This window comes from Ambystoma mexicanum, chromosome 10 (genome assembly GCF_040938575.1).
Source record: "Ambystoma mexicanum isolate Mex_15411 chromosome 10, UKY_AmexF1_1, whole genome shotgun sequence".
Taxonomy (NCBI): Eukaryota; Metazoa; Chordata; class Amphibia; order Caudata; family Ambystomatidae; genus Ambystoma; species Ambystoma mexicanum.
The window spans coordinates 44,929,087-44,952,161 of NC_090932.1; the positions used below are offsets into that span (position 1 = coordinate 44,929,087).

Consider the following 23,075-nt stretch of genomic DNA (forward strand, 5'->3'; position numbering starts at 1 on the left):
TCATTCTATTGTATTTCAAGTATTGCTATCGTGAAGGCATTATGGAGAAGATTGTCGTCTCGGGAGGATAGCTATGGGGCAATGTACTTGCCTTGGAAGCAAGACGATACGGAGCAACACAGGTTCGATCCCTGGGTCCGCGCTTCACAACCTCTGGGTATTAAGTGCCTTATAGATAACCTATCATATCATATAGACGCAGACAGATTCAAGTTTGTTCTCAAAAGTTTTATTTAAATCAAAAGTCAAGATGGAGTAAGGCCTAACCTGCCCTACCCCAAGGTTGGATTTCCCCACCTAAAGAAAACTAATGATAGTCTATGTCTTTGTGTCCAAAACCTATACTTGCCCTCACAACCAACTGTATACAATGTGTAGGGATGTCGGCATCAAAATCAATAGTATTCAAAAGAACGATCAGAGCTTCTTCCCAAGTTCAAAACAGTTCACAAAATATCAAGGATCCCTTTCCCAAGAGTGCGACTCTTCCAGCTTTCAAAATGAACACAGTTCCTTGGGACACTTCCCAGCTCCTTTGAGATCAGTACTTTTCACCAGTTCACCAAAGCAGTTTTGTTTCTTGACTTTCAAAATCACATACGAGGTTGTTGCAAAACACAAGCTTGTTCATGTATATTTTCGTTGGCTTTCTCCTTTGATACCAATACTTGTACCAATTCACTTATACAGGTTGGTTTCTTGATTTCAAATTCACATGTAAGGCTGTTTTAACACACAAGCTTCTCTGTGAATACTTTCATTGACTTTTCCATAAAGGGCACTCGGTCTAGGGGCAGTTGTCGGACCACACGGTCCACCCATTACTGGGCACACAACCAATAACCCTTCTTGCCATTTCCATCAACAATTAGCCACTGCTTCTGTCTGACAGATATGTTCATTTGATCCCCCAGTGTCACACTCTTCAGACACTGTACCATGATTTGCTTAGCCACCATACACTTTGTTACGCTTGTCTGTATTCCTCTGGATCGTGCCTACAAGGATTTCCCATTAACTTGCAATTCCTGGGCCCCTCTTAGCTTTGGGCCAATACATGGTTTCTAATTTTTATACCCTTCTTTGCATTCTCTTAACTTTGTCATTCTTTGTTTCATACAGTACATTCTGTGGTATTTGACACTTGTATCACCCTTCTTTCACTCCATTCACGAGTGCTCAACTTGTTTTTTACTCTGTGTGGCATTCAGAAAGTGCTTACAATAACTTTCAGTTCATTCAGTATTTCAAAGTACTTGTTTCCGCATTCAAAAGTACTGAAAATAGCTTTCAGTTAGTTCAGCGTTCAAAAAGGACTTATCATAAGTTACAGGAGCACCCATGTATGAGTGTTTCCCTGCTTTACACTCACCGATCACACACAGCAGCTTCCTTCTGCTTGGCGTCCTTCGCAACAGGCTTCTCAACGTTCCTTCAGCTTTCCGGCTTCCCCAAACTCCCTCTCCCTCGCAGCATCCAGAGAGCGCACTGCTCACACTCTTGCTTTCCTGCGGCAGTTGGGGTGAATGGGAGTTTCACAGCTCCAGCTGTGTGGATCCTTTCAGGAGAATAGCAGGACCGCCAGACCATCTCACAGACGACCACAGCCCACTGTCTTTCTCCTGCACCACACGGCTCCTGGCACCTGGGTCTCCAGCTCCCTTCTCTCCAGCCTACTCTGTCGCTTCTTTCTTGCATGCAAGTATTTTTATATACATCAGCTGCGTTAAGTGACCCCAGGTGTGGGTCATGGAGTTCAATTGCCTGTCTACAGAGAATTCCAATAGGTGGACATGGCTGGTTGTTCCACCGGTATGCCTCCATAGCCTCTTCTTTGTCTCATTATGAGAGTGGCGTTTGCAACTGTCTGATTTAATAAAAGGAGCATGTATATCTCTGTTTTGTTTCTGATATGTATGCGTATCTGTCCAATGAGGATGTGTCCTCCTATTTGGTCTCTTTCTCATCCCAGTACTAAGGTGGTGTTTCTGTGGGACAGTTTGGAGGAAAGAAAAGGGGAAGGGCTGGCAGTAGCCTACAAAAGCTTGAGGGATAGAAGGTTCATTCTGAAAAGGAAAAGGGGGATACCATGTCTCACCCAAGGACGTCCTCTCCGCACTCCAACTTCCCTCCACCCAGGTGATCCTCCCTCGCATATTCACCCCCAGGGTCGGGATCCAAAAGCGATGGTCTTTCCCTGGCCACCCAAGTGGAGGAGGAAAAGAAGTGATGAGCCCTCAGGTTTCTCACACTATGCAATAAGGATACATTGACTGGTGCTTACACTAAAAGGAAGGAATCGTACGTCTATACGAGAAATTAATTGGCAATATAATACAGAAACTAATCTACTAATCCATGGTAATGAGGATATTTCAGACTTCAGCAGAAGTGTTCTACAATGACAAAGGGATCCTTTTGTGATGAATTTACATTAGAAAAAAACAGCACAACTGGAGGTGGAGGGGCTCACAAGAAGGTCAAATGTTGCTTTTCGGAAACATCATCATTTGTATAGCACAGTAGAAGTGTCAGTCTGCAAACACCTCAAAATCAAAACATCCCTTTTCAAATTCATCCGCTCATTCCACCGATGAGGAAACACTAATTTATGGTGACATCACTTGCAGGGTTAGATTATGCAAGTACAATTATTTTTACATTCATTCAAATATAATAAAGAAGTGTTTGCACTTCACTTTTGTCTGCATAAGTGAATAGCGGAGAACGTTAATGCGGAACAGGATCTACTGCATTACAATATGTTGGACTTCTACCAGCAGCGTCCGCCACTGAACAAGAAGAAGTAGGAAACTAGGAACATTCTCAAACAAGGCAACCCAAAACACATTCTCGGAAATTCAAGCAGGCATTGCAGAATTGGCTAGATATACAATTAGCACAATGCAGCCTCTTTATAAGAGCATTAAAAAGCAAAGAGGGAGAGGGAGATATAGAGAGAGGCAGGCAGAGCGAGAGAGAGAGAGAGAGAGAGAGAGAGAGAGGCAGAGAGAGAGAGAGAGAGGCAGAGAGAGAGAGAGGCAGGCACAGAGGGAGGGAGGGAGGGAGGGAGGCAGAGAGAGAGACGGAGGCAGGCACAGAGAGGGAGGGAGGCAGGCACAGAGAGAGAGGCAGGCACAGAGAGAGAGAGAGAGAGGCAGGCACAGAGAGAGAGAGAGAGAGAGGGAGGCAGGCACAGAGAGAGAGAGAGAGAGAGGGAGGCAGGCAGAGAGAGAGGGAGAGAGAGGGAGGCAGGCACAGAGAGAGGGGCAGAGAGAGAGGGAGGCAGGCACAGAGAGAGAGAGAGAGGGAGGGAGGCAGAGAGAGAGAGAGACGGAGGCAGGCACAGAGAGAGGGGGAGGCAGGCACAGAGAGAGAGAGAGAGGCAGGCACAGAGAGAGAGAGAGAGGGAGGCAGGCAGAGAGAGAGGGAGAGAGGGAGGCAGAGAGAGAGAGAGAGAGAGAGAGAGACGGAGGCAGGCACAGAGAGAGGGAGGCAGGCACAGAGAGAGAGGGGCAGGCACAGAGAGAGAGAGGGGCAGGCACAGAGAGAGAGGGGCAGGCACAGAGAGAGAGGGGCAGGCACAGAGAGAGAGGGGCAGGCACAGAGAGAGAGGGGCAGGCACACAGAGAGAGAGGGGCAGGCACACAGAGAGAGAGGGGCAGGCACACAGAGAGAGAGGGGCAGGCACAGAGAGAGAGAGGGGCAGGCACAGAGAGAGAGAGGGGCAGGCACAGAGAGAGAGAGGGGCAGGCACAGAGAGAGAGGGGCAGGCACAGAGAGAGAGGGGCAGGCACAGAGAGAGAGGGGCAGGAACAGAGAGAGAGAGGGGCAGGAACAGAGAGAGGGGCAGGAACAGAGAGAGAGAGGGGCAGGAACAGAGAGAGAGAGGGGCAGGAACAGAGGGAGAGGGGCAGGAACAGAGGGAGAGGGGGAGGCACAGAGAGAGAGGGGGAGGCACAGAGAGAGAGAGGGGGAGGCACAGAGAGAGAGAGGGGGAGGCAGGCACAGAGAGAGAGAGGGGGAGGCAGGCACAGAGAGAGAGAGAGAGAGAGAGAGAGAGAGAGAGAGAGAGAGAGGGAGGCAGGCACAGAGAGAGAGGGAGGCAGGCACAGAGAGAGAGAGAGGCGCAGGCAGAGAGAGAGAGAGAGGCAGGCACAGCCAGAGAGAAAGAGAGGCAGGCACAGCCAGAGAGAAAGAGAGGCAGGCACAGAGAGAGAGAGGGGCAGGCACAGAGAGAGAGGGGCAGGCACAGAGAGAGAGAGGGGCAGGCACAGAGAGAGAGAGGGGCAGGCACAGAGAGAGAGAGGGGCAGGCACAGAGAGAGAGAGGGGCAGGCACAGAGAGAGAGGGGCAGGCACAGAGAGAGAGGGGCAGGAACAGAGGGAGAGGGAGGCAGGCACAGAGAGAGAGGGGGAGGCAGGCACAGAGAGAGAGAGAGGGGGAGGCAGGCACAGAGAGAGAGAGGGAGAGGCAGGCACAGAGAGAGAGAGAGAGGCGGGCAGGCACAGAGAGAGAGGCAGGCACAGAGAGAGAGAGAGGCAGGCACAGAGAGAGGGGCAGGCACACAGAGAGAGGGGGGGCAGGCACAGAGAGAGAGAGAGAGGCAGGCAGAGAGAGAGAGAGAGAGAGGCAGGCACAGAGAGAGAGGCAGGCACAGAGAGAGAGAGAGACAGAGAGAGAGAGAGAGGCAGGCACAGAGAGAGAGGGACAGGCACAGAGAGAGAGGGGAAGGCAGAGAGAGAGAGAGAGGCAGGCACAGAGAGAGAGGGGAAGGCACAGAGAAAGAGAGAGAGGGAGAGAGAGATAGGCAGGCACAGAAGGGGCAGGCATCTCTATCTGGGCCGCTGAAAGATGTGCACATACAGATCTGCGTGAAATTACTGAGTGAAAAGTCCGACCCCCACCTTACACCTATACATTTTTATTAACTTTACCCCCCTCCCGCCCCCACATATACATATGCGAATAAATGGAGTTCGACTTTTGGTGGTAGGATTTTCTACTTGGGTAATTTCGTCCTAACCCGCACATACACACAAGTAGCAAATATTTGCACAGTCAAGCATCTATTCACTGAGCTGAGCACAAACACGCAGATATGATATATTTGTAGTCATGTAAAATATTCAATAAGCTAAGAGATGTGCACAAACACCAATATGTGAGATATATGCCCTAATTACTGAGCTGGGGGATGTGAACAAACACCCAGATGCAAGGTATTTGCACAGTCATGCACCCTAGATGTGCACATGCACACACCTTATATTAACTTTTTTTTTATTTATAGGGTATGTATAATGCACCTACAAACATCCACATACGAAATATTTGCAGTCACGCACCCTATTTACTGAGCTGAGAGGTGTGCACAAACACCCAGATATGAGATGAAGAGGAGCAGATGTATATATCCGCAGGAGATCCCCACCCACTACCTCCTTTGTATTGGAGACATGAGACTGTCCCTTGTCTGACACCAGTTTTCGAACCAATACTGCAGCAAGTATTTGGAAGGAGATATCCACTGAGACAACCGTATCGAATGTACCCATGAGGTAATGATGAATCCTCTCACGTTAAGGTGCAAGAAGGAACACAGAAGTTGCCAAGTCTTAATTCATTAAAGACATTTAAAAACTTGCAGAATGAACAGAATTATGGTCTTGTGTCATGCAAGTTGAGGCTGAAGATAGGCCATGAACTTGGAGTTTCAGCTACGATGGTGAATGCCCTCACTCTGGTTAAATTCCAAGGATGAGAAAACTATGCAAGGCCAAATACAAAGACAATTTCATGGCAGAAGGCATGGGTGATGAGAGATGTTGGGCTAATTGGGTGGTGAGGTAGCTTCATGTCCTATCTCCCTGCACCTGGGTCTTGGCTCATGTGTTGCTAAAAGAACAAATGTTCCAGACACGGCACAAGCATGCCAAACCAACTGTATTAGTCGGTATAATGAAGGACCTTATAGCTTGAGAGACCAATGAAACACTGTGCAACTGATTTTTCTGAAATTACATGCTTGAAGAGGCATAACTTGTAGACCCGATAAAGGACAGCCAATAACAATCCTAGCTCCTATATGATGGTCTATCTAGATGTTTGCCTTAACTAATCCCGACCCTTGATAGGTTTTTCACTATTGCCACATAGTATGATGTCACTGACGTATAAAGAAGTATATAAATTGTTTTTTTGTTGTTGTGGAAAACAGAGACTGAGCGTACGTCTGTTGATGATCGTTGTAACCTCTCCGTTTTAAATAATTGTTAATAAAACAATATCTTGCTATCTTGAGTTTGTAGTTATTTGTACTCAGAACTATTCTGGTGTAATCCCATCCAGTAACTGATGCACGTTCAAAGGGTCATATGCTCAGAGATATTAGCAGTCACGCACCCTATTGACTGAGCTGAGAGATGTGCCGAAATACCCAGTTATTTTCAGTCACGCACCCTATTCACTGAGCCGAGAGATGTGCGCAAACACCCAGATACAAGATAAACAGTAGCGCATCCTAGTCTGTGTGCACATACACACCTTATTCGCTGAGAGGAGAGATGTGGATAGACACCCAGATGTGAGATTTTCACATTCACGCGCCCTATTCAGGGAGCGGAGAGATGTGCACAAACCTAAAATTGCGCAGAAATAGAAAGACTCAAGCAATGAAAGGACAACCACCAATCATGTATTTAAATGTCAAGAAACGCTGATATGCACATGGACGTTGGCCCTACTCATGGTTCCGAGAAATATGAACACATGCACACATCAAAGTTATCCACATGCTCTAGCCAAGGAACTGAGAGAGAAGCACAAACACACACATGGCAAGATACATAAAGGCCAACGCCGTCAGCATGGTGGTGAATACAGACACAGAATGATATGGCCATGTGTCTATATGTGGTTCTGGCCAATGAGCACATGCACCTGTGAGACACTGACCCTTGATGGGATGCAATGTCGGCATAAGAGGAAGTCTGTCATCTTGGTTGATCACTATGTAATTTGCTCCATGGGCCTTTGAAATAGGCGATATGGAAGAGGCCCTTTTTCGTGTGTCAGATGCAGTAGCACGCTGTCAAGAAATGGGAGCACAACCACGACTTCCACTGAGCTTGCAACCAACCCAGAGTCAGGGCTGTTACCTCCAAGTTCGAAACACTGCAACAAAGACCATCTGTTGGAACAACTCAAACAAAGCATAACGCTGTAGGAAGCAGTGACCCCCATAGCTCTCGGGAGGGGGGGAACACAGATTGACACAGCGTCTCTTTCTGAGGCCAAGAAGGGGGAGCCAAGCAGACAAAGTTGGGCTGGGGCAAGAATGCCACAAAGCCGGGCACATGGAATGAAGAGAAAGCCATTAATAAAAAGTACAGAGCAGGAAAGTGAAGGGTATAAGAAGCCAGGGCAAAGGCATGGTCTAATCGAGCACACAAGGAGAAGAACGCAAACCCTGAAGTGGGAACGAGTCAATAACCCCAGTGCCGTACTGAAATGGGAACCAAGTAACAAAACTTTTCAGATTGAGAGATCAAATAGATGACTCGGCCAAAAGCCTTACAAGATAAATAAAGACTTTAACAACTGAAACAATGGATAAGGCCAGGACTGTGAAATGTTAAGAGCAGGAGAACTGACAGATGTTGGAATGCTCAGGCAACTGTCTCAAATAAAGGCTAAAACCGTTGCAATACTAGAGGCCAAAACCAGGTCAAGACTGGGAAGCATTAAGCGTGAGAGAACACTAATGCATGTAAAGCATGTTGTGACATGAAGTTGGAAATTCAGGAATAGAGAGCCTTGAGCACACTAAGAATCCAATCTCAGATCAAATCTCATAAAAAATAAGTGGGAGAAAAGAGATGAATAATTAAACAGCCAATCTTCAAAGTCTATTAAGTGTTCACATTGAAGTTTGCTAGTTCTAAGCCTAACATTTATTAATGACAAATAAAGCAAAGGTTGGGGGAAAACAAAACTCTTGCAGAAAGAAGTCCTGTCTAACCTTAATTTACCTGAAGATTGTCACATAGTCTACAGCTTCAAGTTGACACAAATTAAAGTGAACCCAGAACTAAACGAAAGCAAGGTGAGATGAGTGCATAAACTATTCATTGACATTGAATAGTGTGTGGGGTCAGGAGGAGGAAGCAGACTCCTAGAGGACATTTTAAGTACGGTTTATTAAATAAAAGTCACAAAGGACTAGATATCCCTACCTAAAGAATAACCAAGGTGCTCGTCAGTCTCTCTCATGTCCAAAAAGAATCTGTTCACTGTCCAAAACTATTACTATCTGACCCTATCCGTTATTGCAACAAAGTAAAGGCAGGAGAATGACTCCCTTCTCCTGCTCCGTGATTCCAGCACTTGTCTTCTTGGTAAATCTTCTCTTATTTAGCACCTCTATCAGTTCACATAGTTCCTTTCTCACACTAGACAATTTGCCTTCGACTTTAGGCAAGTCTTTGCTTTGTTCAACTTGGTTGGTTATATAGGCTACTTCGGCCTTTAACTCCTGATATTCTGTATCTCTTCCTTTTACTCAAGGTATTAACATTCATTACGGCTGACCTTGGGCTTCTTTCACTTTCATGCAGCTCACTCTTGAACTTTATTCCTTCTTTCCTTGTACTAACAGAGTTCCCTTTTAGTAAACTTAGTGTATTTCTACTTTCGTCTCCTCCAGGGAACCGTCTTGTTCATTTCACTAAATTATCACAGTTCATATTTAACAATGCTAATTCACTTGTTTTCAACTGTCCATCAATGAGCATTATGGGTTTGGTGTTTATTTCATCACATATCCAATATAGTCATTCTTCTTTCTTATTGATACTGAGACAAGTTATTTGTTCTGCATTATACTCTTCAGTATTCTTTCCGTGCCTTACCGGTCCCCAGTTACCTTCATTCTTTTTAGGAAACAGTCCTAGTACTCTTATGGGTTTGGCATTGGTTCGATTTCTTCACTGTACTTACGAGCCAGCTTGCTCAGCGTCCCTCGTCTGCATCCCTCGCATTTCTTATGGTTTCTTCAGTATCTCACCAGGGAGCCACATCGCTTGAAGCGGCTTCCCTTGGATGCCCTCAGCATTGTTGTGCGGCCTAGCAGCTACCCGGGCTCTCTCAGGGTCATGCCACCACCAATTCTTCTCCTCTTATACTCTCGGGTATGCTGACCATTCAGCCTTCATTCTCTTTCTTCCCAGCAAGTTTGGAATTTGTGGTTTACGCGTCGCACTATGGCTCCACCTCTTCCCAGACTCGCATCAGCAGCAAACCTCCCCTGCGTGAAGATGTACTGCTCGCTCTTGTTCTTTGTCCTCTATATGACAAGTGTTCTCCTTTCAATTCACTGGTCTGTGGATTGATTTGTTTTCCTTAGAGACATTTTCTGTTTCTCCTGAAGAACAGCATCCCTCAACTTTTTCTTTGGCGAGGTCTTGATACTTGACAGGATTTATAAGTCCCATACATGCCATTATATTTACTGATGAAGGGAGTTCCTCACAGGAACTGTAGTCCTTGTCCACAAAGCGGGCGTCTCTCCCGGTGAGATCCCATTTACCTCGAACTGTTGGAGGGTGTTGTAGAGCGGACTCAATTCCCTAACCCCAAAGTGGGCAGGGGGCGGGGGGATCCCCCTTGGGGAGAAGATTCAAATTTCCTGAATTTGACACAGTAGCTACATACTGACTAGGATAGATGTAGCTAATTCCAAGTCGACCAGTAGAAGATAAAGAAACACAGCCTTGATTAAGAGGTGGATGATGAATAGTGAGGCAAAGAGCGCCTTGTGGATCCCACTGCAGCGACTATGTTCCTGGATAGAAATTCCAAATCTTGTCCTTGTGTTTCAATATAATTCTTCAGTTTTGAGTTTAGTACTTTTATCCTGGTTTGGCAAAATTATCGTACAGACACAATAGGTGGACGTTGCCTGGCACACACCCCTGTGCACTAAAAGGAGATATGCTGATATGGCCTTGTATACTTATTGGACCTGACAGGTCACGCACAGAGATAGCGAGATATGTTGATGTGTTGATATGACTTTCTATAGTTATTGGGCCTGGCAGGTCAGGCACAGAGATGGCGGGATATGTTAATGTAACCTTTTATTCTATTAATTTCTACCACTGCTACGTGCAACAGAAAACAAATCTGTAATACGAATTGTGCGACACCGTTTATAGAAAGGATTGATCTCTTGAACAAACCACTTCTCAGCCCATCACCAGTCACTGCTAGGATCAGATCAGTGCTTCAGTGCTGCAGAGGCCCAATGCAGATAGCCGCTCTTCCTTTGCGCAAACCTTGGGTAAGAACAACTCTGGATCCTCTACATATGTGTCCACTTGAAGCACATTGCAAATTACTAAAGACTCCATAACAAGAGCATAAACTAATCCCAAACCCACCTCTAAATCACCCACTGCCTCATAATAAATACACAGGGTGACAAGAACACAGCAACTTCATGCCTACTAATACCACATCGACCTTGACAGAACCGTGGCTCCATTATCCACTGTAAGGAAGGCAAGGTATTAACAGTAAGACTGACACAATTGACCACAGTTCAAGCGTGTTTATTGAACTCTCGCAAGGGTGTGATGAACGCCCATCTAAACCTAAATCTACAGATGGGAGCAAGCTACGACCATCAAAAAATAATAATGCAGTCCTAGTGGAGTCTTATCAAAATAAAAGGGCCTACACTAAAAACCTATTGCCAATCCTTACAGCTAATTTACAAAAAGTGTGGGGTAGTGTTCATAAAAAAGAAAGAAGTGTTCACAAAAGGATATGTCACGATGTTAGAGCCGTTGGCCTCCCTTCGCAGCATGGGGCAAGGCGGTTCACTCGAGCAAAGCACACTCTAGCTTCTGCGTTACGAGGATACAGTTCCATTACCAGCATCAAGACCTTCTGTGTCCAAGTCTCTTTACTTCTTAAAAGTCTCTTGACTCAGAGGGCCTGATGTACAAACAAATAAGATGCAAAAAGTTATTTTCCTTTTACCAGTATTGTTAAGTATATGTTCACCCTGGATCCCCCTCAGCCGGGCTCAGATCCCTTTCAAAAACAAAAGTTCAACGTTGGACCCCCTCTTCGGGCTCAGATCCCCTTATTACAAATGTTCAGAGAATATTGTCTCGGGTGACTCACAGTTCACTCCATATACCCCTAAGCTGAGCTCAGATCCCTTTCTTGTACCCAATTAGCTTCCCCCAGCCAGGCTTAGACCAATTTCAGTATATATATTAAACCACTGAAGACTTTCGAATGTGTACAGGGTTTAGCTTGACCCGTTGCAGGACCCCTTCAATCTCAAGATTCCCCTTTTCCACCCTTAGCATCAGTTGGATACCTACCAGAGACTTTCGAATGAGCACTCATGGGGTGCCAGACCACTGTCTATGGTATCTTTGCTTGGCCTCCCAAAGTGCAGGCACTCCTTTGGTTTCCAATTATATTCGCGTCGCTCATCACTTATGTCTCACACACGGTTCTCTTTTTTTATCTTCATACAATGTTGCCGCTTGCAACCTTGGTTCAAAACACAGGATGGTTTGGTATCAGTCTCACTGACTCACAGGCTGTGCTGTCTTTACTGATGCTGCTTTGTTGTAGGAGCCAAGGACAGCACTATGGTTGCAATCCCTCCTCCCCGTCTTGGTTATCAATGCAGGAGTCTCCAGGGTACCTCCGACACACTGTGCAGGTTTCATCAGCTTTCATTACTGGTCATAGGTTTCTTACTTTCCAAGGGTCAACAGCACTTCCCTATATGCAACCCTATCTGATCTCGCCTTCTTTCTCCTCGCATTAAAATGCCATTTTGGAACTGCCATCTTGGAACTGCCGTTTCCTCGTGGGTTTTGCCTCGCTCAGAGTGTGCTTTCGTGCTCCGCCTTTTATCTGTGTGGGTAAGTGTAATGTAATGATCGGTAATTCCGGGACCTTACCTCACCATTGTATTGGGACATGTCAGGTATACGGTTCTGGTGTTAGTCCGTTGTTGCTCATGGTGAGCTGTCTGAGTGTTTGTGTCGGGAAAGAGTCCAGATCCCAGGTACCTGGTAGAACAGGGAAAGGGTGTTACAGGGAAGGGGATACCACATCACACCATACAGTGTCCCATGTACACTCCCCGAAGACCCCTCATCCAGGTGATCCTCCCACACTGGTCCACCCCAGGAACTGGATCCAAATGCGATGGCTGTGTCCGGGCCATCTCGATGACAGATCCCCAGGGACTGGTAGGTGAGATAGCTTCAGGTTTCTCACACCACCTTGCCCTCCAAGCCTGCCATTAACCCGGTCTCGCAGTAGTGTCATTAAACCGTTCCCGAGTTCGGCTCTCTGGATAAAGCACAATCCCAGGTGTCACCTCCAAACTATATAGAGCCAAATCTTCACCCTGGACTTAGGTGCCTCTATCCTGCACTCCTTAACACTTCAGGGTTTTCAACTGCTGCACACTCTATCATTAAACCCTAATCCCCCTCTTTTCTTACAAAGCCACGCACAACTAGTCCACGATGAAGGTGGTTGTACAAGAGCCCTGACATTACACTGATATGCTTCGTTAGGGATATATTTTGTTTTCGGTAGACTACTGTCATGGTTTCTTCTCAGAGTGCAATATTTTGTTTTATAATTATTGTTTCATGTGTTTGTTATTGTTTATGTGATATTTAATCAGTATATTTGAACAAAAAATATTATTCCATAAAGGAAGTATATAAGGTTTCAGGGATGAAAAGCAATATCATACTAAAGTCGTTTATAATCCAGAAAAACACAATTGTCTAACAACCCCACCTTCCAGACGCTTCAAATATTTTAACTGAATCGACGGATTAATAGTGATAATAGAGCTCCACAAAGGCAGACAGCGGCTCTAATATAAAAGCAACTTAATTCTTCCTTCACAGCAGGATAATCCATGTGTCCCAACTCAGGAGACTGCCATGTGGGGCTGCACAGGGTCCACTCCTGGAGTGTGGCCTGACCCCAACACCCAGCAGCATTTCCTGGCAACTTCCCAAGCACAGAGAGAAAGCATGTGGATGCTGCAGTACTAACGAGTCTGACACTTACGATGTAGCAGGGTTCACAGAAGGCCTTCTTGTCAAGGGCATAAAAGGGGTGTCCTCTCAGGTTACTGTTGCAAGTCATGCAGGTAAAGCAGTCCACATGGAAAACCTGGTCCATCGCTGTGCATCCAGTGCCCTCACCCACGACATTCTCACCACAGCGGGAGCAGCGCCCTAGAGACAGGAGAGAGCAAGCAGGTCAAGCCAAGGGATTCATTGAACAGATGCATTGTGCAGCCCTAAAATGCCTTCAATAAACGTATCGCCCCAAAGGGTTATGTGGCTCCATTACTGCCTGCATTGCGCTGCAGAGGATGGCCGGGAGCAAATGCAGAAAGTACCCAAGTGTACTCTTCTGCAGCCTGAGTGACTACTACTAATGGAGTATCTTGGCGGCGCAGCCAACGGCAGATCACCGCCGGAGTGGTGTGGAGGCCTCAGATAGGAGCCTAGAGGGCGGCATGGCTGGGTGCTGTGGGAAAGCCACGTTCACATTCTGGTGGTGGTGGTAGGTCCTACGGATGAGGTTCATTGACTTGACTGGGGACCACATGTGCGACGTTCCTTGTGGCTCACAGTTAGGCGTGTCCTCCAATGTACGAGCATTGAGTAGGAACTGTGCAGACATTCTTTGCCTGGCTTGATTCGTCACCTCTATGTATAATGGCACATCACAAACGTTGCATATGTTGGGCAGCAAGAACAGCACAATACACTTTCTATAGCACATATGATTAACAAGCTGGATCGATGCATGGTGATAATGACCTGGCAACATGCTAAGGGTTAAAGAGGGCCACCACACACCCACCACTAGGAAATGATATGCTTTACACATAAAACACCAATTTTTACAATATGCTGCTTCCGTATCCTGAGATGGGCATCGAGTTCAGTATTGCAAATGTATGCCACCACTGTAAATGTGGGTCTTCCCTCATCCCAGGTTCTACAATTCTCTCCAAAAAGCAATTGATACAAAAGCAACCCATGTCCTTTACTAATTATGGCAAAACTACCCCACTGCAACGTAGCACCCAAATCTGTTCCCAATGATGTTACATCTATCCCAATGCAACGTAGCACCAGTGTTCTGTACTAACAATGGCACCTCTATCCCACTGCAGCATAGTACCCAAGTCTGTTACCAATGATGGCGCATCTATCCCCATAGCAACCTAAAACACAAACTGGCCAGCTTCAAGCACTGCAGAAATAGGCCACCAGAATGCCCCTGATCTGATCGATACCCGCAAAACAAGACCAGGTGAATGCAGCTCTGAAAGCAGCTTGCTGGCTTGGGTGTAGCTGGTTTATGTTCACTGTATTTATAAAGCATAGAAAAAGCTGGTAGGCATTAAGGCGCTAGACACTGAGTTAACAGATGCTTGTGTAGTTTCCACTGCACCATAAAGCTGAGAGTGCGGTTTTATAAATAGGTGCATTTTTAGCTGTTCCTTGAAGAAACCATAATTAGAGGGATGTCTATGAGAATGAGGAAAACCATTCCAAACTAGGGGACCTTGAACTGCAAATGACGGTAAATCGGGGAACCATCAACTAATTATTGGGGGACTTGAGATTTCCACCGGGGTGGTGCCACGCCAGTGTACTGTTACATAATAAAGGTGATCTAGCAAGCAGCCTGTGTGAGTAATAGCAGCAATGTTAAAGAGGATTCTTGGCTGTCCTGGCAGCCAGTGCAGGTTATACAGAATAGGTGGAATATGAGCACATGCGGGAGTAAGGAACCCTGTGGGCCACTTGGCTCTGCAAGATTTGAAGCAGTGATAGATTTAGAAATGAAATGCAGTTCAATGAAAGTGAGTTGAAGTCCAATTCAGAGCCAATAAAGGCAGGCACAATATATCTTTGATGGTAATCCTCTAAATGTGGGTGAATGTCTCTAAACAGGCAGAAGTAATGGGAAGAGGAGCCACTGCTGGCCTTCACTTGAATAGACACGTCCATAGCAGGATCAAAGAGCGCTCAAGAGATTTTGACTTCAGCAGGAGAAGTAGATGAGCGGTGGCTATCGTAAATGTCGGAGATGGTTACGAACCCTGTGGTACCTCGCATTTCACAGGACACCTAGGGTCAGAGAATTTAAAGTGACACACCTGATTCAATTAAGAGACAAACCAGTTCAGCGCTGAAGCTGCCACCCTGGTTACTGAAGAGAGTAGTTAAAGAATAATGGACTGATCTACGGCAGTCGATAGATCCAGCACGACTAATCAAGTTATTTGATTATCTTTCTTCCAAAGGACGTTTTTCTGGTGCATCCTGTAACAAGAGTTTGGTAAGGTAGAAAGCTCATCACCCAGAAGACAATCTGATACAACAACTTTTTAGAGAGGAGTTGTTACAAAATGTTCACTAGGATAGGCGAATTTACCACTGGGCAGCAATTCATTGCGTTATCTGGACGCAACGTGGGTTTCTTCAGTAATGGTTTACTCCATGATGTTTAAAGCGTACGAGGGACAGTGGCTGATGAAAGAGCACAAGGATAACAACTGTTCCACACAGTCATTGGTTACCACAGTAGGGCAGTGTGGTAAACGAGAAGGACTCAGACTACATTGGGTCGTGATATAGGGTCTTTAGTCAAATTAAAAGAAAAATTCCTATCTGGCCCTATGGCTATAAGGGAACTTCCCACCTTCTTAAACAAAACCAAGGGTGCTCGTCGAAGTCCAAAATAAACAGCCCAAAGTCCAAATCCTAATCAACTAACTGGCCCTAGCACTTTAGAAAATCTGACTAAAAATAAAAGGGATGCTGGAACAACAGCCTCGGTGGATGCTTCTGCCTGGCGCACTCTTTCAAGATTTACTTTCAGTCCCAAAGTTCCTTCGGATTATATTAGCACAGTTCACCGTTTTTTTTGTAGTTGTTACTTTTAAAAATACAAATCCTTTGTATTGTCTTCTCTTCCTCTTTGGAAAAGAATTCTTCTTAATTTTTCTCAGGTGTACCAATGCTCAAATACCTCCAGAATTACTTTTAACACACTTTTCTGTGCCCCACATTTGTAGCACTGTGACACCCCAAAGTCTGGTAATTCTTTGGTAGGTCTAACAGTTTAGTTTTTAATGGACTTTACAAACGTAGGGTGTCTGCCCACTCTGGTATTTCAGGTTCCTGTCATTTAATTGGCTTGCCAGCCTGGTTGCAGATGTGGGGTAAAATATAGCCCCTGAATGTCAGAAATAAAAAGTCCAGGCCAATAAAGCGTGAAGTGGACTGGTGCTACCCATTGGAAAAAGCAGGGCAGTCTCCAAACTCTTCTGTTTCTGACTTAAGGCCTAGGACATGAACAGTAATGGGCATCTTTCAACTTTACCTGAATGAAAAGGCGCTCAAGTGAAGGACAATGTGCCTGAAAACTTAAAAGTGCTGGATGTGCCCAATGCATGTCAGATGACATATGTGGCTGAAAATGCCGTTTTCCTCAATACATGGAAAGCTACACTTTCTACTTAAAGAGACAGATAGCAGCGTGTACATTATCTCTATGCAACATGAGACTGTGATCCAGAAATCTAAAGTGAAGTCAAACACTTTGTATGCGTCATGAATAAAAACACATTTTTCAATATTAAAATGACATAATTTAAAAGGAGATGCCTACTTGTGGTAGAAGTGAACACCGGTGCTCTCTGTTAACTGGCCTATTTGGCCAAATTCTGAATGTACCTCGGGGGTAAAATTGTGGAAGCAAACACTATATGTTATAAACAGGTTTAAATGTAATTTACTATGCAACTGGGTAAACACAATGCAGTGCAACATGTCAAAAGGTGAAAACCTTTGGTTGATCTAAAGCTGTACTTTGAGAAGCATGGATGCAGAGGGGCATTTTCACTGAAATGAAACTGTGACCCATGACCTGTGGTTTGGGCTCTCTAGGAGAAAGATGTCTGGTCTTCAAATTGAAAGAAAAAAATACAAATGAATGATGCAGGAGAGATTTCAACTACGGTGAATTGTTGATAACAGCCAACAGACACGACCTGTAAGGTAAGGTGCCCCATAAAAAGTACAAATAGTACAAAGACCCTTTGAAATCTGAACTCCAGGCTTTTTGGAGCTAGGCCTACCAAAGAAGATTGGTTGTCAATTAGTTACCGATAACATGTCCTGCAGAAGTAACCTTGTGGTCGAGCTTCCAATAAATTTGTACATTAAGCAACAAGCTAGGCCTTTGCAGCCCAGCAGAAGGACATGTCAAGATAAACACAGATAAACCAGGTGGCTGGTCACATGTTTTCAGGGAAATGGAAACCTACTCACTGGGGCAATGTTGTGCCCTGTCTTTGATTAAATATTGAATACAGTTTTTCCCAATTAAAAGGAGTATGGTGTGTCCGAGTGAGCCCAAACCGGGTTCAAATTAAACAGAAGAAAAAGCCCATTGGGACCATGTAAAAACAGATTTATGTGATGTACATAGTTTAAGTTATGTGGAAAAAGTATGATTTTTTCCATTTACATACACCTGAGCAAAGGGAGAGTTGGCACGGGGGTAGATCATGAAAATAAGGTCTAAATGGGAAACTGTCCAATTTTAGCTATTTCGGGACAGCAGAAACCCACGATAAACAGGAAGGATGTGCCGAAGTAAAATTAGTATGGTCTGATTCGCCGTAAAATATATAACTCAGATATATATTGTCATGGGGTTATTTGGAAGACCTAGGGAGTTATTACAGTATGAGATTTTATAGACCAAAAGATGCACTAATCCTTGTCAATTTGAAATAATGCATCTATTCTCCTCCCCGAGCCTACATCATACATATCTCTCAACTCCTGGTCCAATCAGCAGGCAAGGGGCCTGGTGTGGGAGGTGAATGAAGCAAGCGAGCCAACCCTGACCACGGGAATAATGATAAAGTTACAGTGTCACTAGCCTTATAAAAGGCCAGGTTTCCATCAGAACTGGGCTTTTTGTGATTTATTCCAAAAGACAGCTGCTGCTGGGCTCTTGCGAGGAACAACTAGCAGAGATGCCTCAATCCTTGCATTGGAGACAGTGGCTGGGAAATAAAGAAGCTATCTTGGACCCAAACCAGAGGAGCAAAAGGAGGTGGGGTGCACGAAGACATTCTTGACAGAGCCCTTGACTAGACCTGTGCTGTCCTCAGAGGAGCCCTGCTGTTTTTTCTGACCAAATCCACCCATGTAAAAAGACCCATCCAAAAGCCATCAATTGTGGGGGGAGCTACCAGACTTATCCCTTTCCATTAGTGGGTAGAGGGGGTGGAACCGAGTAGGCCCTTCGCACAATTTATTACATTTTACTCAAATGTATTTCCCCATTAGAAAACCACCCCTCTGTTAAACTTGCATTGTGTTGGGAGCAGCCAGCGCTGATACTTTCCATTACAGTGTGGGGGGTGGCGGGGAGAGCTTTGTGGATCCTTAGCACATTTGTTTAAAGTAAATCAATTCCTACATAGAAAATCACAGGATGAGGGTTGATAGAATTTGAAACTAACAATAGTTCATGCCCAGTGTGTTGGAGCTAAGTGTTCTCATAAAGACCCGGTTGACTGTCTCTGAAATCCTTGACTGCCACATAGAAAGGAGGGGGTGGGGGGTCTATTATGCCAAAAAGAAGTAATCCATACAAGAACACCTTTCAAGTCAGTGTGGAGGGTGTTAAACGAAATTCCCCATTCCTTTGAAATCAGAATTACAAAGTACTGTATTTCATCTGTGGGTACAACAACAACATTTCCCTTTTGGTTCCCATTTTTCTCTGACCCCAAGCTATGATTTTCAATAGAGTTCCTTTTTTGCCATCCTTGACTTTTAAATAACAAGCCCCAAACGATTTTTCCCATTGAATTCCTTTGCCAAAAGGCACCTTTTTAAATCAGTAGCAGAACGATTTTTCTATTGTGCTCACACTCCTTGCACCTTGCCTTTCAATCAAAGGGGTCATATTTAATTGAGGCCTGGAGGGTGGGTGTTTCTGGGGAAAAAGTATTGCTTCAAATTAAGTCGTTTCTGGGGATTTGGTATCGTATTGCAATAATTTTTATTGGTTTAAGTGAAATAAAATCTGGTGTCAGTTATTGCAGGTTTCACAATTTCACCCGTGTTTTATATAACAAAGTCATAGTTGTGATTTTGGCTGTTGCCACAGCATTGATGGCTGATGTTAGTTAGCATTGTGGCAAATATTAAATAAATTAATAAATATATATTCTTACTACACACCGGCCTAGTTCCTAATCCATTGGTGATGGGTATTTGTTGGGGTTGGGTGCGAGACAGGTTGGAGGCCTCACCAAAGTGAACTTGAATAAAAGTGCTTTATTGTGCGCCACCTTCCTTGGGAGAAAGGAGCTCCCTGAGTTGAGTGTGACCACATAATAAACTGCAACACAGAGTGTTCACACTCCTTTAGCTCTGCTTCATATGGGACACTTGCTAGTCCGTTTCTATCAATTCCTTGTACTTCTGTTGGCTTTCCCAGCCTTGGTAACAAGTATATGTATCCTTTTCACTCCATTCTACATAGGGGGTATGCCCTTTCAGTTCTCTCAGATGCTCAAACATTTGTCAGCTTCTCCAGCCTTGATAAACAGCGTTCGTATCTCATGCCTTTCTATGTGGGGCGTATGCCTGTGTCTTTCGCTCAGGCTCTCATAGCTTTCACAGCCGTGGCCTTCTACCTTCGTGATTATTCAGTTTCTGTAGGCTAGTCCACTTTGGCAATCTGGGAAACTACTATTCATAGCCCTCACTGGCTTTCTTCTGTCGGGAGTGTTCGCTTCCCTCTTGGTGCTCATTCCGGAGGCAAACGCACTTGCTGTGTGGAGCTCAGCAACCCGGGATCCTTACCTTCCTCTGGTCTCGGCAATGGTTGCCGGGCTTCATTCCCACGTCTGCTCGCCAGTTGTCGCGCCACCACTGAAGATGGTGGTCTTCAATGTCACCGTCCTTCTCCTGACCGGAGCCTCTTGCTCGGTCAGAGCACTCGCCTCTCAGCCTCCAGCTAGAGGGCCTTGCTTCCTCCATGCAACCGGTGGCTGTGTGGCTTGATGCCGCTTCGCCCCTCCAGGACATCGTATCTACAGAGGCTCGCCTCTGCGTAGCAGTTACTCTACTCCTTCCATGGGTCTCGCTCCCCCATTCGAAGTCTGCTTGGGTTTTATGCATGGCATCAGAATCAACAGAATTGTGCTCATCTTCTTGGACTATGGCTTTCATATCTTCAGTATTACCTGATGTCAGAGGAGTAAAATAAGGTTCTTTGTTAGTTATAGTCTTAACAGGAGATAACCAGGGTTTTTTCAACACCCATATAGGCAGAAAGGGTGTTAAGGACTGGGAGTTCCTCATCAGAATGGGAGTCCATGTCCCCAAGAGGGGAGTGCCTCCCAGTGAGTTCCCACTTGCCCAAACCCCAAGGGAGGGCATTGCTTAGCAGGCTTACCTCCCTAGCCTCAAAGGGGTTAGTCCCATTTGGATGGATTCATAATTTGACTCCTGATGGTTGTGATCTTAAGTCTCAAAAGTACTGTGGATCGACTGGAGCCGATTCTGGATAAAAATGTTTTTTTTTAAAAAAAAATTTAGGCACCGTCTGGTGTTCTTAAAGTGGAGAAGATTTTTGATGGATAAATTGGCCGGACGAGCAACTTTTTTTGTTGTTGCAAGAATTATTGTGGTTTTGATAGTTTCTGAAGATCAAGTAAATAGTTCTTGCTCTCTGCCGCTTTATGCTTAACGCAGACTCTTTGAGCCTCGGAATCCTAGTGAAACTGACTGCAAAACAGGGGTGCATCAGGGTTTCTTTAGAACCTTTGAAAGTCAAAGATAATATTCAAAACACTTGGGCTTGCTGGAGCAAAGACCCAGGTTATCTAAAGCAGGGATGATCAACTCCGGCTCTTTGGATTTTTTGGACTAAGACTCCCAATATACTGCACGGTTTACTATGCTAAGGTTGATAAGAGATGTAGATAAACACCTGGGCAGCCAAAGGTTGCAGACCACTGATCTACAGGACCTGAAACCACAAAGCAAACCATTAAGAATGTGGTTATCCCCTTAGTGAGGTGCAGAAATGAGCGTTTAGCATCATATACCAAAAAAAGAATCTGCATCTTGGTTATGAAGTAAAAGGTATTAATTTCTTATTCAGCTCATTCACTGGCCTAAGCAACGTGGAAGCACATGGAATGCTGCCTTTGTGCCTGGCTAGCATCTAAAAGCAATGCATGCCAACAGCAGTGCCGTGAAGTGTCAGCAGCCGTACCACGATGGCTAGAGATGCTCATGACGGTACGCAACAGACTACTGCGCATGCGCCAAAGGGCTTTGGTTCACAGTGTTTCGGTACCTTCCTGCTTTGTTTGGCTTCTTCATCTGCTATTACTCTTTGCTCGTTAGGTGTTCTTCCGGTTGCATGTATGTCATCGGTGTGTGGCTTCTGTGTGACGGTCTTCTTTCATGGTGGTAGTGTACCCGTCATTGAGGTGCAATTGGTTCCAAAGCCATGACACTTGATTCTTTGTTGCGCTCTTGCACGCTCGTATTTGGGAATCCTTTATCCTTTCCAGCAGAATGCAGTTTGTTTTTCCTCTCTTGGATGGGGGAACGCAACATGTGTTCCATTTTCCTCCTGTTTCACGGGACACCTGTACCGCTTTCCATCATGGGCTGAATTTTGAAGCAGTTAGTTACTGTTGTTCTGGTATATGATATGGCATTTATAATAAACCTATACACAAGTGTTCCAAGGCGCGACGATGCAAGGGAGGGGAAACAGAGGGAAGACGAAGACAACAATCTTACCAGGTGCATTGAGATCGCCCAAATGCAGGGGAAGGGGAAACGTGCAGGGGTGTAGGGGGAGGTGGCAGTGCAGTACATGGTATTAATAATAGAATAAATAAAAGCAATAAGTGCAGCCAGCTGGTGGCAAGTGTAAGTGCAGACATCGGGTGTCAAATGCTGGTAGGGGATTGTAGGGATACAGAAAACAGTCCCAAGTGCGAGGGTTGCCAGGGAGGCAGTGCAGGCTTACAACTGGCAGGGGAGGGGACCTGGGCCCAAGATCAGAGGCTGGCCAGGTGACCAGTGCAGTTTTAGTTTCAGCCAGGAGTTCAGCAGGGGAGAGGAGGGGAGAAAGCAAAAGCAAGTAAGGTTTTGGAGGTGCTTGCAGAACCAGCGATGGTTCTCCTCAAGTTTCAGGGAGGCAGTTCCAGAGGGAGGCCCCAGCCGAAGACAGATCTACCACCAACTCCTTGCTTGGTGAAGCGATTGACCCTGAGGGAGTTGAAAGCGGATGAGCGAAGAGCTCGAGAAGGAAGATATTTAGGAAGAGAGTTTAAGGTATTGAGGCCCTAGGCCCCAGCAAGCCTTGTGGGCAATGCAGAGGGTGAGTAGGTTTACATCTACCCATTGTGAGGAAGTGGCATGAATTTCGTTAAACTTCTTTTCATCTCTTCTTTTAAATGCATCTTCCTTCTTGCAAACAGAGGCGAGTAAAGGGCTAATTCTTGGACCGGTTTCTGTAGTGAAAGCAGATTTTAATCTGGTGTTTGATGCGCAACCTCCTATATTCTCAAACGGGCACACTGCTGTGGTGGGGTGGTGTGGTGTGCGCAGTCACCCTGTGGATGCTTCTGCATCCAAAACAGTTTCCACATTTCCAATATTTTGCTAAGAGCATAGTGTGTAGAATCCGGGATAAATCTGGCGTTTCTTTCAACTTGCCCGTTTCCATGTGGATGATAGACTGTGGTACAATGCGCAATTTCTTCACATCCAAAGTAGGCGCCGCGGCCATGGCTTAGAATATGAGGTGCACTCTATTGTCTGACAGATATGATTTGGGGTATCTCCCTAAGTCGCAATAGATGCTGGAGCACCACTAGACTGAATGTAGTGTTAATTTCTTGTTAAACAAATACCTATTGC

General features: G+C 45.5%; 1 protein-coding gene across 6 annotated transcripts in view; it reads right to left on the bottom strand.

Moving 5' to 3' along the window:
- Positions 1–23,075, bottom strand: part of LPP (LIM domain containing preferred translocation partner in lipoma) — a 1,982,563-nt gene that overhangs the window by 285,239 nt on the left and 1,674,249 nt on the right. For all 6 annotated transcript variants that reach the window (XM_069617470.1, XM_069617468.1, XM_069617472.1 and 3 more), the window contains one exon: positions 13,132–13,301. In XM_069617470.1, the coding sequence (XP_069473571.1) occupies positions 13,132–13,301 (170 nt within the window). The remainder of the gene's footprint in view (positions 1–13,131; positions 13,302–23,075) is intronic.